General features: G+C 38.7%; 1 protein-coding gene across 1 annotated transcript in view; it reads right to left on the bottom strand.

Moving 5' to 3' along the window:
* Nucleotides 1–2,318: 2,318 nt before the first annotated feature.
* The window catches only part of LOC140700363 (uncharacterized), a 204,851-nt gene continuing 189,978 nt past the window's right edge, over nt 2,319–17,191 (bottom strand). Inside the window, exons 5-6 of the mRNA XM_072973874.1 lie at nt 3,294–3,357; nt 2,319–2,518 (exon numbers count right to left, since the gene is read on the bottom strand). Coding sequence (XP_072829975.1) covers nt 2,339–2,518; nt 3,294–3,357 — 244 coding nt within the window. The 3' untranslated portion in view covers nt 2,319–2,338. The remainder of the gene's footprint in view (nt 2,519–3,293; nt 3,358–17,191) is intronic.

Genomic DNA, 17,191 nt, shown 5'->3' with positions numbered 1-17,191 from the left:
GTCTCTTCAATACATGCTCAAGAAGCTTTTTCATTCCATCCAAAAGTCCTGTTTTAGTGTATGGCACTGGCTAGCTATGAGAATTCTTTCTTTTTTATCTGGAGTCAGCACATTAGGAAAAGATTCTTTGTCCTCTATCTTTAAGGTCCAGAGTTACATAATCAAAATACATTGATTCAGCCTTCTCTAGGTTCCAATGCCAATCCTGTCCACAGACATGAAGAAGCTTAATGCTCCTGGGCCAACATTAACTCAGGTTTGCTTTTAATCTCATCTAATTTTATAGTTCCCCTTTCTTAATGCCTACATTTTTCCGTTAAATCATTCACCAAACAAACAAACAAAAAAACTGAGAACGCATCGTGTACTAGACTAGAAAGAGCAAAAACATGGTACGGATGCTGCTATTCCTACAACCGGTGCCCAAGACAGATGTCCTTAATCCACCGTGCCACTTTTGCTAGTATAATCATCTCAGCACACTGTCTTAAATGGCCAGCTACTGCCTGGGAGCTGGGGTGCAAGTTGCAGCCTCCTTAGCACCCCTGCACTGGATATGGCAAGTGATAAATAAAAACCACTCTGACCACACGGAAGAGTGGGCAAGGCAGAACAATAAAGCATTAGATACCACACAGTACTTAACATGTTACCAGATTTGAGCATAAAAAAATGGCAACACCTAGGAAAAGTCAGACGAGGGAAGGAAGGTGACAGAAAAGAGCCCTAATGTAGAAAGCTCGCTTTTACTGCAGCGAGGAGAACAGGTTAGAAGGTGAAGCAGGAGACAGGGAAACCTGTAGGCAGGCTTTCAAAGTAACTGGGAGGAGTGATGTGGGCAGTGATGAACACAAGGGTGTTTTAAGTTCTGACTGATAGAACTTGGCGACTTGTCAGCTAGAGGAAGGAAGGGAAAATAAGAAATCAAAGCTGAATTCCAGATACAGCCCTGGAGCTTTATTTCTGTCCCGAGTTTTAGGGTTCCGTGCACTGGTCTCTGAGACTTTGAACCCTCACTACCGTCACGCCGATTGCTCTGACCCTTAGGGTTTCCCCACGTATTAGAACCTTGTTATCTGACATTCTCCATCTGCTTTTACAGTCTTCCCTGATCTTGAACTTAGTCTGGACCTAGGACTAATGGTATACATGATCCATTTGCCCCTCTGCTAGGTAGCCTGGTCATTCAATTAGTGTTGAATTTCCCAACAGGCACATTTTTTAAAATTCAAGAGATTTCAGAGACTCAGATCTCTGGTCTTGTTCTGGTGTTGCAACCCCTGGTTTCTGCCCTGCAGGGTATCTCTGTTACAACTCCCCATTCTCGCCTGCCTTGAAACTTGTACCCCATTCAGTTATCACTTTATCCTGCAGCCTTTGAAAGGAACACTTCTATTAAAAACCTGAGAAGTAACTAGTCTTTACAATAATTTTTTTTTTATTAAAGGATAAGAATAAGAATGAGATAATGGAGGCAAGCAACCACCTAGCACATTTTCAGGAGCTGTGTTTTACTTTTATAAGTATAGTTTGCAAAATCAGAAAGCTGTTATAGAGAATTATGGAGAACAGTTATCATCATCTCCTGCAGACAAGTACCTGGAGGAGAAAAAAACAAAACCTGTGGTTTCCACAGAGGAGAATGTATCTTCTTGGGTCAATTAAGCTTTCCCAGGATTATTGACTGTAGCTGCATATAATTTATTTAAAACCCCACAATGCATTTACCAACTCTTAGAAGGCAAATGCAGACTGTTTTGTAACTCACTGCAGGCTTTTCCAGCCTAGTTGTTCCTAATCCGTCCATTTTCATGTCACCAGCACACCTTGTGCAGAAGCCAGAATTTCCTTGTTCTCTGATTGCACTAACCAGGCCCATTTTTGGAAACAACAGAACAGTTCAGGAATAATCCTCATTTGAGTTTGAAATTTCACAAATGGCTCAAGAGAAGCAAACCTTTTGTTTCTACTGTAATCTGTCACGTGTAGGAAGTGTGCCAATGCAGAGGGATTGGTTCAGTCCTGCTAATGATTGTGAATGGCACAAAACACCTCTGAGTGAGCTGGATGAGGCCGGGATGCAAAGGAGGTGAAGGTGAAGCTCAAGTGTTGGTTGGAAAGCTCCGGAGCTTCCAGGGTGACATCTGAAACTGCCCCCTGTGCCCTGGAGGGCAGGGAGAAGCGAAATAAAGAGGCAGACCACTCCGGATCGGCAGGGGAAGGTTTACGTACCAGGCTTGTCGTGGGCAGCCAGACACAAGACGAGTAAATCTCTGCACCCCTCACCAGGACCTTAAAAGTTTATACAGAACTTATTCAGAAGTTTATCCGCAACACCTTAATCTCTGAAGGTCGTGTCCTTGGAGCAGCTCCCTTTGTGAGCATGGTGGATGGAACATATATTCCAAAGACATGGGAGGGAGGGAGGAGCCTCTGATCGCCCCGGGTCCAGCTCTGGGTCTATTGGTGGACAGGTCCTCTCGATGACCAATTCCAAAGCAAGGTTGGCCTGAAGGTGCTTGGGAAAGTAAGAAGGTATCAAGGCCATCTCAAAGGAACTAAACGGGTACCATTTCTTGGCTGTACATCTAAATGATCTTCAAAATGATCTTTTGAGAGAAAATGCTCCGTATCAAACAGGGCACTGGGCTTGAGTCAACGAGGAAAAGTTGATTCTCCCTTCAAAGTCCAGGACCATGTAGCATCCTGACAACTGGGTGACTTAGAAGCTGCTTCTAATCAATGAAGTAGGGAAGAGCCTCAGGTTAAATCTGGCTTTTGGGGGATACAGTTGCCCTTGAACAATGCAGAGGTTGGGGCACCGATCCTCTTCAAAGTGAAAAATCTGAGTATAATTTATACTGATCTTCTGTAGACAGTCATTTGGCAGGATCTTGGTTCAATAAAGCACTGAGCAAGTTGAGCAAGCAGCACCGTGTCCTGGGGAGCCTGTGACAAGCCCCAGCAAACTCGGATGGTGGGACAGGGCAGGCGCAGTTTAGAGGACTGGCTGAAAGACTCCTGGGGAGGTGGCTTCATACTCTTTTCCCAAGTCTTGTCAAAATTTTGGATTCAGCCTCCGCATTCCCCTCATCTGGTGTTCACTTCGGGGCTCACCCTTCCTAAACCCTGCACCAAGAAGGCAAGAGTGACACCATCACTTCTCTTGTCTAGAATTGTCAATGGCTCACCATTGCCCTCTGATAAACTTAGAAGGCTCCCAGCATGGCCATTTAGGGCCAGGGTCCTCCCCGCCTCATTCCTTATCTCCTGCCAAATCAAATCCACCTTACCTGTCTCTTCACATTTCCTTGTTTTCGCATCTGTTGTATTATCCTCAGGAATGCTCTTGCCCACCTGTTATGAAAAAGAAAAACAAAACCAAAAATAAACTCCCTATCCGAGGTTCCACATCCATGAATTCAACCGTGGACCATGCAGTACTGCAGTATTTGCTATTGGAAAAAACAAACAAACAAACAGTGTAAGTAGACTTGTGCAGTTCAAACCCGTGTTGTTCAAGGGTCAACTGTGTGTGGAACTCTGGTCTACCCTATGTATTAGCAAGCTGCATTAAATAAAACTCCTTCTGTGGAACCAGCTGTACACAGTACAAAAGACAGAGAAGTGAGAGAGAAGAATTATGCTTCGTTCTGGGCATCCGGGAAAGTATGGCTGGGCGAAGGGGCCCAGATCCTACTAGGACCCTTTGGCAGGCAGGTCTATTTCCTTAATCACAAGTGAGTGCCAGAGGCTTGCTGAGAATACCAAATTTTTCCTTCTAAATCTGTATCTATCAGGCAGCCTTCTGATTACAATTTAACTTCCCATGTACCTTCCCAGAGGGCAGAGAACGTAACTGATCTGTGAGCATTTGAGGAAATGTAACTGTTCTATTTGTTATGTATGCCCCAATGCTTGAGTTTTTTTTTTTAAACAGCTTTATTGGGACATAGTTCACATACATGTAATTCAACCATTAAAAATATACAGTTCAATGCTGTTACTATTTTTTTTGTATATTCACAGAGCTGATCAACCATTACCAAAATTAAACTTAGATTTTCTATTACATTTATCACCCCCAAAACTGCCATTAGCAGTTAGTCCCCAATCCTTTTTTTTTTTTTTCCTTAGGATTTTCTTTTCCAGTTTTATAGAGCTATAAGTTACATGTAACATTATATAAGATTAAGGTATACAACTGAATGATTTGATATATACATATTATGAAATTACTATCACAATAAGTTTAGTTAACACATCCTTCACCTCACATAATTACCATTTGTTGTTGTTGTTATGGTGAGAACATTTAAGATCCACCCTAACAGCAACTTGCAAGTGTACAATTTGGCACTTTTAACTAAAATCACCATACTCTACATTAGATCGCCTGAGTTCATTCACCTTTGTAACTGAGAGTCTGTACCATGATCAACATTTCTTCATTTCCCCATTTTTTTTTCACCTATTCATCACTTGATTCGTATTTGGGTTGTTTCCACTTTTTGGTATTATGAGTAATGATTCTATCAATATTCATGTACAAATTTTTTTTTATTGAGTTATAGTCTGTTTACAATGTTGTGTCAATTTCTGGTGTACAGCACAATTTTTCAGTCATACATGAATATACATACATTCATTTTCATATTCTTTTTCACCGTGAGCTACTACAAGATCTTGAATATATTTCCCTGTGCTATACAGTGTAATTTCTTTATCTATTCTATATCTACCTGTCAGTGTCTACAAATCTCGTACTCCCAGTCTCCCGGTTCAGGCAAGCTATGGTGAATCACAGGCAAGTCCAAAGAACAAAGGCGAGGGGCTTGCTTTCATTACATTTTATGAAGAAATTGGGGGAGGTTATTTTGAATAAAAGTGCATTGAAGAAAAAGAGTTTGAGGTTGTGGCAGTTTCTGATTGGCTGCAAGTGATGGTTAGAGCGTTATTGCTGCGGTAGAGAGGGATCTTTCTTCTTTTCCTTAAAAATGGGAGATAAAATTCTCATGTGATTAATGTCCTTCCTTGTCAAAATACGTCTTGCCTTTTCTCTTCTTGCTGGTTATACAGGTTGCAGTCAGTGGTACGTGTGTGAGTTGCCCCTTCAGGGCTTCTCAGCTCCACTTTAAATGAGATTTCCTTTATTTATTTTCACAAAATAAATATGAATGAATAATGAATGAATGAGTGAATGGATGGATGAACTGGTTACAATCCAAAAGATAATGGAGCAGAATATTTACATCAATACTTCAGATCTTTTGTGTTTTACTCAAGGGCATCAATCAAGATGCCTATTTTATCTTAATATTACTGGCACATAGTAGGCATTCCAAGTTTGCTGAATTGAAACATTTTTAAGTTGGCAAGAGCCATAGGAAATATAAAAGCACTTTTTGTTCTGTTTTGTTCTTTGGTGGAAAGCGGTATTGAAAAATTTATTGACCAAAACCTGGTTATTCAGTTTTCCATCACTGTAAGTCACGGGATGATAATGGATTTCTTCCCCTGGAGATTTTTTTTTAACAATATGACAAATTATTATTTTTTATTGAGGGTAGTTGAGATATAAATTGCATTCAGTAGAAAACTGCATCATTTTTGACTCTTACGGATTATAATGATTATGTGTATGGAAAACCATTCAAATAGTTAAACTTCTGCATGTGCTTTTGCATGCTAAAATGGGTGAGAAAAAAGGGTAAAAGTAGCTATTTGCATATCTGTCTCCCTATCTGGTGATTCTAAATTAATTTTATGTTTCAAAACACAATATATTCACTTTTATTTAAGAAAATTTGCCTTCTTTTATAATGTTACTATCAGCTTATGGCATGAGAAGAATGTATTTTTCATATACAGAGCACTTGTGGATAACAAAGATAATGCAATTAACATATGCTAAGTAGAAAGCTTCAAAATTTTTTTCCTTTTAGTTAGAATTAATCATGATTATGAGTCTTGGCCTCATGTAATTTAAGTATTTATGATCAAAAAATAAGGTTATGATAAGATATTTATTAAACCCTAATATTTATAGTAAAATAAAACAAAGGTCATAATGAGGCAGATGCTTCTTTTTGAAAATAACCATTCAATAGATTTTCCTGACACTGGAGAAGATTCATTATAATTAGTGTGAATTAGCACATAAAAAGTTTACCATTATTGTACTCTTTAAAATCATTTAAATGTGTGTTTGGTGACCTCTTTTTAAAAATAAGTGGAAATTTGGAAATAATTTTTAGAACAGAAGTGTGATCCCCCCACCCCCAACTCAATCCTGATGAACTCATCTGAGTGCAGCACTATCTCTGCAGCCAATGAAAGTGAGGAACTGGGATCCAGTGTATGGATCACAAAGATGAATGAGGAAGGCTCCCTAGAGCTATAAGAGTCAGCTATATGGGTCACCTTATTCTTCACTGAAAAACAGATATTGGAAGATAAACACATTCAACTCTAGCGACTTTAGAGAAATAAATCAGGTGTCAGTTACAGCTGAATTTTTCCTATGACACATGGCTTAATTATTAACTCTCCAAATTGGGCTACACCTCTAAAATATCCTTAATTCCAGGTCTGATTTGTTACACTTTTATTAAAAGAAATTTTAAAAGACTGATCCAAACCAATACAAAGAGATCGTTGGTATTGTATTAGCTGGGGAAATTTTCCTACACGGGGAGCTACTGTGTGGATACAGAGTAGATACTTTCCATTCTGTTTTGGGTGTTTGCAGGAGAGACAATTGGCTTGCAAATATTTAAATGCTGTCTCATCTTTCCAAGTTTGAGTTATAGTAATTTTGTTTTCCCCTTTGCACCGTCTGCTTTACCTCTCTAATTACTCATCCTAATGATTTCTCCTTCCATCTTTATCCTTTTTTTCCTACCGTGACCCACTCCGGCTTCTCTCTCTATTTTCCTTATAATCTTGCTCTGCACACACTACTTTCCCGGAGCCAATTTGTTTCCCACAGTGGGAGGGATTGCTTATCGCAGGGAGAGGAACTTTGCCCCGTGAAGCTGTTCTGGTCAGATAAGCAAGCAGCTGCTGATGGGACCCGATAAGCTTGGCTGGGGCCTCTTCTGGGTTGAGCTGAGCAGGAGCAGAACCGCCTGATGATGGAGCTGGGAGCCGCAGCCATCGCTGACGGCAGGGAATGTTTGGGGGTGGGGTAAACATTTCAGAGTTCTAAACCTAAATGTGTTTTGCTTGAGTTGGTTATTTTGTCACAATTCTCTCTCTCTGGCTGCTATTCAGCATACTCCTAATGGATTTACCATGGCAGCTAAACAAGCCCTAACTCATGTACTTGGATTTTTAAAACATAAATCTTCCACAGCAGGCCCTCACGAAATACCCCTTCTATCACCGGCAAGCCTCCCACGGTGTCTTATTACAGTTCTTTGTTGAAAAATGGCTCAGATTTTGATTTGCTGTATTTTTCCATATTTCATAGTCGATAGGACTTTTCATAACGAGAAGTTAAATACTAGCGGTTGATTTTGTTTAGGTACACAACAGGCATTTTAATTAAGAAATTATTTGCGTAGCTCTTTGCCAGTGAAGATGATGCTTCTGACCCGCAGCTGTGTGCAGTGGTGGCCAGCTCTGCTAATCAGTGGCCTTTGCTCAGCACATCACTGTTTGCATCTATACGTTAGCTTGACAACGGAGGCCAGTGCCTTTTTTCTGGCTGCCTTTCGTTAATGTTCTTTCATTTTCTCCACAGGATTAGGCTATTTGCCATATGCACACAAGGCGTATGAAATGGTACAGGAATTTTTTATGGGCGGATTTCCTGAGAAGAGACTACATCACCGTGTAAATTGTTGCAATGATTTGGACAGATCAGTCATTCCCAGATTTGAGAGTGCAGATCCCTGGGCTCCACTCATAGTCTCTCATTCAGTCGGTCTGCAGTGGTGGGGTGGTGGCTGGGAGTGAGAATTGGCCCTTCTGACATGCTCCTGGGTGGTGCTGATGCTCCTGGTCCAGGATCACACTTGGAGGATGTCTGGAATAGCTGAATGGATTATCCTACGGATGCCTCCGCCCCCATGGGTATACCTCCTTCTCTGGCCCCCTGTGTATTCGGCTGCAGCAACCATTAACACTCAAGAGCTTGTTATTGCTCAGCAGCCCTCCTGAGCATCAGTTTATAACTAGAGGGCATGCTCCAGGCGGATTTTGTAAGTTTATAATCTGTCCTAATACTCCAGTTTCCCTGCCATTTCTGGAATGTTTCACGGTGATTCATTTTTTCCAGAAAATTCACGGTGAATTTTCTCTCAGAGGAAAAAACAGGTATGTCCTTTGAAGATGGACGAGGATAGAAGAACTTGTTAGTGGTGGTGTGTCCCATGGCATCTGAATGCTGAGCTGAGCACAGAGACAAGAAGAATCAAAGTGTTTAAGTAAATGGGAGCTGTTTGTCTGTCTGTTACCTCAGTTCTGCTCATTGAAAAGGGGAGGTGACATTAGAGATTCCGGTTTTAAGTCTGACTTGGAGATTGAAGCCTCTGTCTTCTGACTACAGGCCAGTGTGTAAAAATGAAGTTTTGATTTTCTTAAGCTTTATTTTTCCCCACATCTCACACTTTAGGCTTGAAAAGGTCTCATAAAGTCACTTCCTTAACTGTAAAGCTGTTGGTGAGGAATGTCTGCAGCAGACATGATCTGTCTGGGAATGTTGCTATTTGAGAAGTTTGGTTTGTACCCTAGGCCCTTGGAATTTTGTTAAAATAATTAGTTGCCGCCTACTTTTTATTCAGAGAGTGTAAGAGCACCAGGCCACTGGGATGGATGAAAAGTAGCCCTGGGGGGATTTGGGGTGGATAATTTTGAAGTGACCGAAGTAACTGGATTTCAAGTTCCTTGAGGACAAGAGTCATAACTTCTTCTTTCTTAATGATCATATCCACAAATCTTGACTACATTCTGCCTTCAACACCCACATTTAATTCACTTATTAAACAAATTGCATTAACATAATCTTGAGGAAAGGAAATCCTGAGAGACAGCGTATCTCAGTATTTCCCAAAGTGTGATCCTTGAAAATGTAGAGTCTTTGAAATTGTGTTCATCATCAAAGAATTTTAGAAAGTTTAGAAAAAAAAATATAACCAACCTCCACCCCATTCAAAGTCATAACACACATAAGCAAAATAAAGTCCCCAGGCAGTCCTGCAGGAAAAGCATGTAATATCTTACCATTAAAATTGTATATTTAGGGTTGTTTAACCTGAGAGTTGTGACATTTATCTAAACATAAATCTTTCTTTTCTATCAGGATATTAACGCCATCCTTTGAAATTAATGTTACAACAAATACGACTTTCACTTCTATTTACTCTCCAGTCCTGTTTTCAAGCAAAAATGGTATTACCGTTTTCTAAAGTAGTATCTTCCTCGGCACTGGCTCCATCTAGTCTCTCAGAAACCCACCATCTCTTCCCAGGAAGAATGCAATTATCTTCTCCTTTGGTCCTTCTAATTCTCCTCTTGCCCTTCAGTTCTCCCAGATCCTTTCTGTACCTATCACCATTCCTGGTCTTTTAACAATGTAAATAAGATCACATGTCCACCATCGTCAAACCTCACGATTAATTTTCTGGATGGTTCAAATAAAGTTCAAATTCTTTATCATGGCCTCCACTGAAAGACCTATATAATGTGACCACTAATGACATTTTATACAATTCTACTCTCATTAAGAATACCATACCTGGGAATTTGAGATTTGCAGATAATAACTATTATATATAAAGTAGATAAACAACCAGTTCATACTGTACAGCACAGGGAACTAGATTCAATATCCTGCAGAAACTTATGGTGAAAGAGAATATGAAAACAAATATATGTATTGTTCCTATATGACTGAAGCATTGTCCTATACACCAGAAATTGACAAAACATTGTAAACTGATTATACTTCAATAAAAATATATAATTAAAAAGATAAATAAATAAAAAAACAAAAGCAAAGAATACTATAGCCTCACTGATCTTTTCCCATGTTTTCAAAGAAACAAAAATCATTCTTTTTTTTTTTAAATTGAATTACAATATTGTGTTAGTTTCGGGTGTACAGTAAAGTGATTTTTTTTCAGATTATTTTCCATTATAGTTTATTACAAGATATGAACACTTGGACCCTTGGGTTGTTTCCAAGAGTTGGCTAAACCCATTCTTTCTTAGGTTCTTTGCAATGGTTCTTGTCTCTATCTGAGAAGCTCTTCTGATGCTCTTCGTGTGCCTACTCCTCAATTTAGATTTCAGCTCAACTGTACCCCCCCTTCAGGAGGAAGCGTCTGTGACTGACTACCCTATCTATCCTCGACTTCACCTTCATCATATTGATACATTTCATTTTTTTGTAGATTATGACTAGTTGCAATTATTCAATAAGCTTGCTTTCACTTGAATTTTTGTGTTTTCCTCAACTGAAGTGTGGGCTACTTTCTGATTTGTTCATTTATCTGGCTGCATGCTTTGCCTGTGTGAAAGCAGAATTACAAAGTAATAGGTAGATAATGAAAGGCAAAATATAAAATGCTTTCAAAACACAAATTGCATTATACATGCAGAAGAAATAATGTACAGCAAGGACTGGTACTCTCCATTGGGAAGAGTCGATTGGGTAAGGTCATTAAAAAGTAACTCAAACTCCATTACAGTAACAAAGAATAAAATTCCATTAGGCGAGGGCTGGGAGGTTGGCTATTAATTAAACACTGCAGTGCTTGCCTGCATACACAGTCCTTAAAAACCCACCTAAAAATTCCCTTCAAGTAAGTCAATGTAGACTGACCTTTGGCACTTAATAAATAAGACTTTTACCTAATGAAATAATGGAGATGGCTTATGATCGTCAATGGATACTAAAACATGAGGAGAAAGACTGATGTAGAACTTTTTAATGGAAGATTTGGGCTAAAAATTTAGCCCTTATTAGCCTAAATGCTCAGAACCATGCTAACATCACCAAAAGAAGGAAAAAAAACTCACATTATGTACTTCCTGACATGATGGGGAAAAAAAAAAACCAAGAAAAAACAACCCTCATAAAAATGAAAGCAGCAAAACCAGGATTAAATTAAGCCCCTAGATGTAACTACCAGTTAATAGAAATATGTGGGGACAGAGGAACATGTGAAATTATACCACAAGGATATAGTCAGGCACATATAGAATACAGGGATTTCTGTAACACAGAGTGTGTCCTCTCTGATGACTGGAAGAAATTCCATTCTTCTGATTCTGAGACTTTTTGGAAGAAAGGAACAGGGAAGTAGTTGAGGAGATGAAACAGGTAAGATACTAGAGTCCTCCTTTATCCTCCTCCCCTCCTCTCCTCCCTTTTTAGAGGCTGACCATTTGGGAGGAAAGAATAAAGACAACACTTCCCAGAAATATTCAGGTAGATATGAGGGTGTCCCAGGATGCTGCTACTAGTGGCGCACTTTTCCAAGCTTATTTATGAGAAGTTGCAGACCTCTTGGGAGAAAACTTCATATAGCCCATTTCTAATACAGAGTGGGCTGATGGTAGAGGACCATTCATGGAAATTGTCTATATATATGAGTATTAAGGTGTGATTCTGCGGGGACTTAAAAGCTAACTTGATAAGACTGCACAAAGATCTGGATTTGGGAATTAAAGGCAACCACAGGTGGAAACTGAATCTAGGAATGAGCACCAGCACCACTAGCCAGAGGAGACTAGACATAGTGATTGTCAGTCCTGGGAGCATGTTGCTCCAGGTATGTGCAGCACTGATTCAGTCAATTCATTTTTTTTTTAAACAAATCCAATCATTTATTTAATTACATAATTCAACTGACAAAAAATATATATACTGTTTCAAGAGATATGCTGTATGTTTCTTTTCTAAAGTAGCTTAAATTACAGCTGGGGTGAGAAGAGAGAAAATAAATTAATGGGATGGATGAATTAACAAATAATAAGAAAACTTCATATGTGAGTTGACAAAGTGTCCAATGTGTTTTTTTTAGATTAGGTACTGAGGGGAGGTAACATTTAAGCTGATTCTTTGGGTATCTGCATAATAAGAAAAAGACAGATATTTTGAGTGTCAAGGGCATGTGAATTTCAAATGAAAAGTGATAGCAAATTGAGAGGTCTAGGATGAAAATCACCTTAATGTACTCAAGGAATCAGAAGAAGGTCAGTGAGTTAGGACCACAGAAGAGTGATACTACCTGAGTTGGGAAAGTAGCCAGAAGCCAAATAAAATTCTATTTTAAAAGCTGTATTAACTAATGTGAGTATAATCTAAATGTGATGGGAAGCCATTGAAGGGCTTTAAGCACGGTAGTGACAAGATTTAGCTTTTAAGAGACCACTCAAAATGCTGTGTGGAAAACATTATGAGTTGTAAGAGTGGAAGTGCGCAAAATGGTGATAAAGCTATTATAGAAGGTGAGGTTGAGAGATGGGGGGCTGGAATACAGTAGTGGAAGTAGAAATAGAAATAAAAGAATGGGCCAGGGGTATATTATACAAAAGCCAACTGGATTTAGCAGTGTGAAGTGTGACAAAAAAGAAGCAGAATACAAATCTCAGATTTGGGGTCATAACAATGAATGGGTGTCAAGGAAGAAGTGGATGAGGAGGGCTGGATTAGGAGTGGGTTTAGATATAAGGAAAAAAACATTCTCTTTGGTCTATGTTGCTTGAAAGCATTTATGAGACATCCCAGTGCAGATGTCAAAGAATGAAGTTTGGTATACAAGTGTGCATCTCAGAAGAGAAGTTTGGTTCAAGTTTGCCAATAGAGTCTGGCCTGAATGATCCATAAGACACTCTGTAGGTTTCTAGATCCCATCTTCCCTTTTTCAAGAATCTTCCCTCCCTCCATGTACTCAGCCACCGTCTTGGAAAGAAACATAAGGAAGGATAGGAAATCTAGGGGAAAGAACGTTTTATCTAGTGTTATGAAGTTGACAAATTGCCTAGACGGGTTGTTTGTATGTTTTTAATTAGAGATTAACTAATTGGTCTAAAAATTTCACTTTCATTTTTTGTTTTAAATTTGCATCCTTATTCCCAAATAACGACCCACTTTCCCCCAATAACTAATGTCTATTGAGTACATATGATGTTCTAGGATCCATGCTCTGATCTTATGTGGACTATCTCATTTAATCCTCTCAACAGCTCCATGAATTGGGCAAGATTATTTTGAACATTTTACAGGTGAAAAGACTGAAGCTCAGGGAGATTTTTATAACATTTGGTAAGTGGAGCCGAAGTTCAGAACAATTCAAACTAACTCTAGAGCTCGCATTTTTTTAATTAAATAATTTTGTTTGCTAAAGGCCAAGATGAACAAAATAAGAAAAAAATGTGTTTAAATTATCAAAGCAGATAGGCAAACTCCTGAGAAGCAATTACTAACAAATGACACGTATCAACACGGTGATTATTTGGTAAACAGATCTTTGATATAAAGGTGCAAAGTCAACACCATGTGTTTAATTTCAGTTTTATTTCTTGTTAGTGAACTGGTAGAAATTCATGAATAAGATCAAACAAATTAGAGATAAATCGTGAAAATTTCCCTTTCACGTTGTTGCAAGACAGCTTAATTCAGGTTGGCTGTTTAGGCTATTTTGATTAACAGCAATTGCTTCTTACAAATGTAGAGGGCTGGAGCGTTTGGTTTCTTCCCCAGAATTGTATTACCTGGGTGTTTTCAAGCAAATTTTCTCAGACTGAATCCAGTTATATACATAACTTTTTTTACTCTAAAATATATGTATGAATTACATATACAAACATGTACATACATATGATGTGTATGTATGTATGTACCTGTGTAGTTACATTATAGCTTTATAAACTTTCGTTCAGTTGGTGTCATCTCAACTCTCTGTTTTTTTTAGGCAGTCATATATTTTGTATAAAGAGTTTAGTATAAAGCAATAAGGCAATAATAAACTGATTTCAGGATTTGCTAAACTCTGGAAGCAGAATACCCTTTTAGAAAATATTTCTAGACTTAAAGATTTACTCTGAAGATAACAGGCTTCTGGGTTCTTCAGATTATTATATCCCATTTGTAAAAAAAAGGGTTCAGCTGTATAATATTTCTACCCATTTATCTTTAACATTATTTCAATTATTAAAAATTATTTCTAGAATTACTTATGCTAATTAATAAATCTTCTAGTACAAGTTTAAATATCAATATTTGAAATTTGTCCATAGTTACTTATGGACTATAGAAGGGTGATTTTAAGTTTTCCAAATGCTAATTTAATGTCATTTGCTATGTGGACTCCTGATTAGGATACTTCAGGTGTTAACAATTACCCTAGAGAGTCGATGCACGTTAACTTTTATACTAATATATTCCACTATTAATTCAAAGCATATTGCAGCGAATTATAGATAATAAAAGCTCGTACAAGTTGTACTGTCTAAGGCTGTGATTTGATCATAGGCTTTTTATTAGACACCAGTGAATGGCAGGCTGTGTCTGTCCCCTTCATTTTCCCTCCTCCTGGTCTATGTGAAAGGTTTGATCATAGGAAGACAGGCCATAAAGTCAAGATCTCTTTTTCTTTTCTGAGTCTGTATTTCCTCCTTCCCTTTCTCTCTAATCTTTTGACCTTATTCTACCCAGAAAGAAAAAGTTCGTGCTAAAAAATGAAAAAAAAAAAAATTGAGGCGCCTGAAGAATCAAACCCGGAGAAGGAAAAGCTACCACACTCGTCACAACTGCTGTAAGTGATCACGCTCAGCTGTGTACAAACGTTGTCAGAGCGGGTGTCGTTAAAAACAAAACAAAACAAAACAGAACAGCACTCCTTAAGCCTTCCTTGTTTTTTGTTTTTGTTTTTTTGCTGCTTCTTGGTGAACATTTTGCTACTGAGAGACATTTGGAAACCGCAGCTAAGTTCCCCTTTTTCCTCTTTTGCCATAGTGTCTATACATAGAGCTCACAAAACTAAAAAGTTTGAGGACACAGTCACCAAGAGTTTCAAGTCTGCCCCCAGCTTCTGATAACACCCACAAGAGGTGAGATTCCAACTACAAAGTCAGAGGGAGGAGTCCACACCAGACCACTCCCACTTCTGACACCAACTGTAATTTCAGATGTTTCCCAAAGTCACTCTCGGGTTTGAAAATTTGGTAGAAAGACTCACAGGAGTCACTGCAAGCTGTTGTACTCACAGTTAAGGTTTACTTTCAGGAAGGGATACAAATTAAAAGCAGTGCAAACAGGAAGCACGTAGGGCAGATTCTGGGTGAATTTTCCACTGTTGTCAGGATGTGTCACCCTCTCAGCACCGACATGTGATGAGACACACAGAGGACTGCCGACCAGGGACATCCCCCAGCTTAAGTGTTCAGAGACTTTGCTGCGCTTTAATTTTGTGGACGTGAATGTTTGGTTGATTTCCCACATGATTGAACTAACTCTCCAGCTCCTCCTTTCCAGACTCAAGGCTGATGTGACGTGGTCCACGGGACCCACTACATGTCATCTAGTTTCTACAAGTTATCAGGAGTGATCCAAGGGGCCCACCACGAGTGCAAAGACACCCATCACTCGGGAGATTCCAAGAGTTTGGAGGTTGCCTTCTAAGAGTCTGGGACAAGGCCAGACATCTCTGGGGCAAGGCCAAGTTCAGCCTGTCACATAGGAGGCACTCAACAAGTGCTCCCTCTTCCTGGAATGCTCTTTCCATAGTTAGCTCTTTCCATTTACCTGTTATTAAAACAGATTTTCTCTTTACAGAAACTGTTCCTGATCACAGTCTTAGAGATTAATTATTCTCTTTCTCAGAATCTAGCATATATCCTTTAAAAATTCCCACGTGAGTTATTTTATTGCAATTACAATCTATTAACTAATTTTAGAATTTGTCTTCTCTATTAGAATATAATCCAGAGGACAAGGATCACATTTATATTTTTGGCCATTTTATCTACACTGTGTCGGACACATAGGAGGAGTACAAAATCTTTTTGAATGAGTGACAGTTAACTAATAGACTACAAACTCTGACAGCAGGAAGTGTCTAATGCCTTTAAAATGAATTAATCTCCAGAATCCTGCAGGATGTCTGTCACATACAAGGCTCACAATTAGTGTGTGTTTAATGACCAAGAATAAATTAAAGGGTTTTCTATTTTAGATTCAGGCTTAGAGACATTAAGGGATTAAAATGTTACACTCTTTAGAAAATATTTTGTGGGGCTAATAGTTGTACTGAATTTATATTTTTTGGTAACTGTATTCCCCTGATTAAAATTTTCAAATTTCCCTGTGTGTTCAGACTTATAGTTAACCACCATAGACAGCCACTGTGTAATGAAAAGGACAATGATTTTAGAGTATGAGGATTTATACCCTTATGCCTTCTGTACCACTTTCTAGATGTATGATCTTGGAAGTCACCTACACCATCTGAACATCAGTTTGTTTTTTCATTTAAAAATATTAATAATAACACTTATTCAGTATGAATGCAACAACATTTATGAAAACAACTAGTCCAGTATTGCCTATATAGTAAATGTTAAGCAATATTTTGAAAGAATAACTCTTTCTCCCTAACCCAACTAAGCTACTTTCTCCCTATTCTTCATGTCTCAATGGGAACTCGAGCTCTTGTTGCATAAAGAAGATGCAAAGATAAGGGGACAATTTAGTTTTAAAAGGTGCAACCATATTTGATGTATCAACACTCTCCCTCCCAAACTCAGAGGTTTTGCTAATTGTTCACAACACTCTTCCCTTCTTAGCCAGTGGCAAGGTAAAGATCCGTGCTTAAGGCTACCTTGTTTCAAATGACTGTCATGCAAAGAGCTTGAGAGCCCAGCGGTAGGGGTAATACTAGTAATGGTTGGGATAAAATTTTCCTTGGCTGAAAATAATTTGTGAACTTGAGCAAGGAACTTCACCTCTTCACTTAGTTTGCTCATATAATAATAGTTCCTAGTTGATGAGATTACAGAAATTGACTTACACATACACACACTATGGACTGAATGTTTGTGTCCCCCAAAAATCACATGTTAAAGTCCTTACCCACAATGAGATTGTATTTGGAGGCGAGGCTCTTAGTAGGTAAATAGATCATGAGGCTGGAGCCCCCATTAATGGGCTTAGTGTTCTTATAAGGAGAGACACCGA

This window comes from Vicugna pacos, chromosome 12 (genome assembly GCF_048564905.1).
Source record: "Vicugna pacos chromosome 12, VicPac4, whole genome shotgun sequence".
Taxonomy (NCBI): domain Eukaryota; kingdom Metazoa; phylum Chordata; class Mammalia; order Artiodactyla; family Camelidae; genus Vicugna; species Vicugna pacos.
Note: the sequence above shows the minus strand (reverse complement) of the source record. Positions and strands in the feature narration are given on the sequence as shown.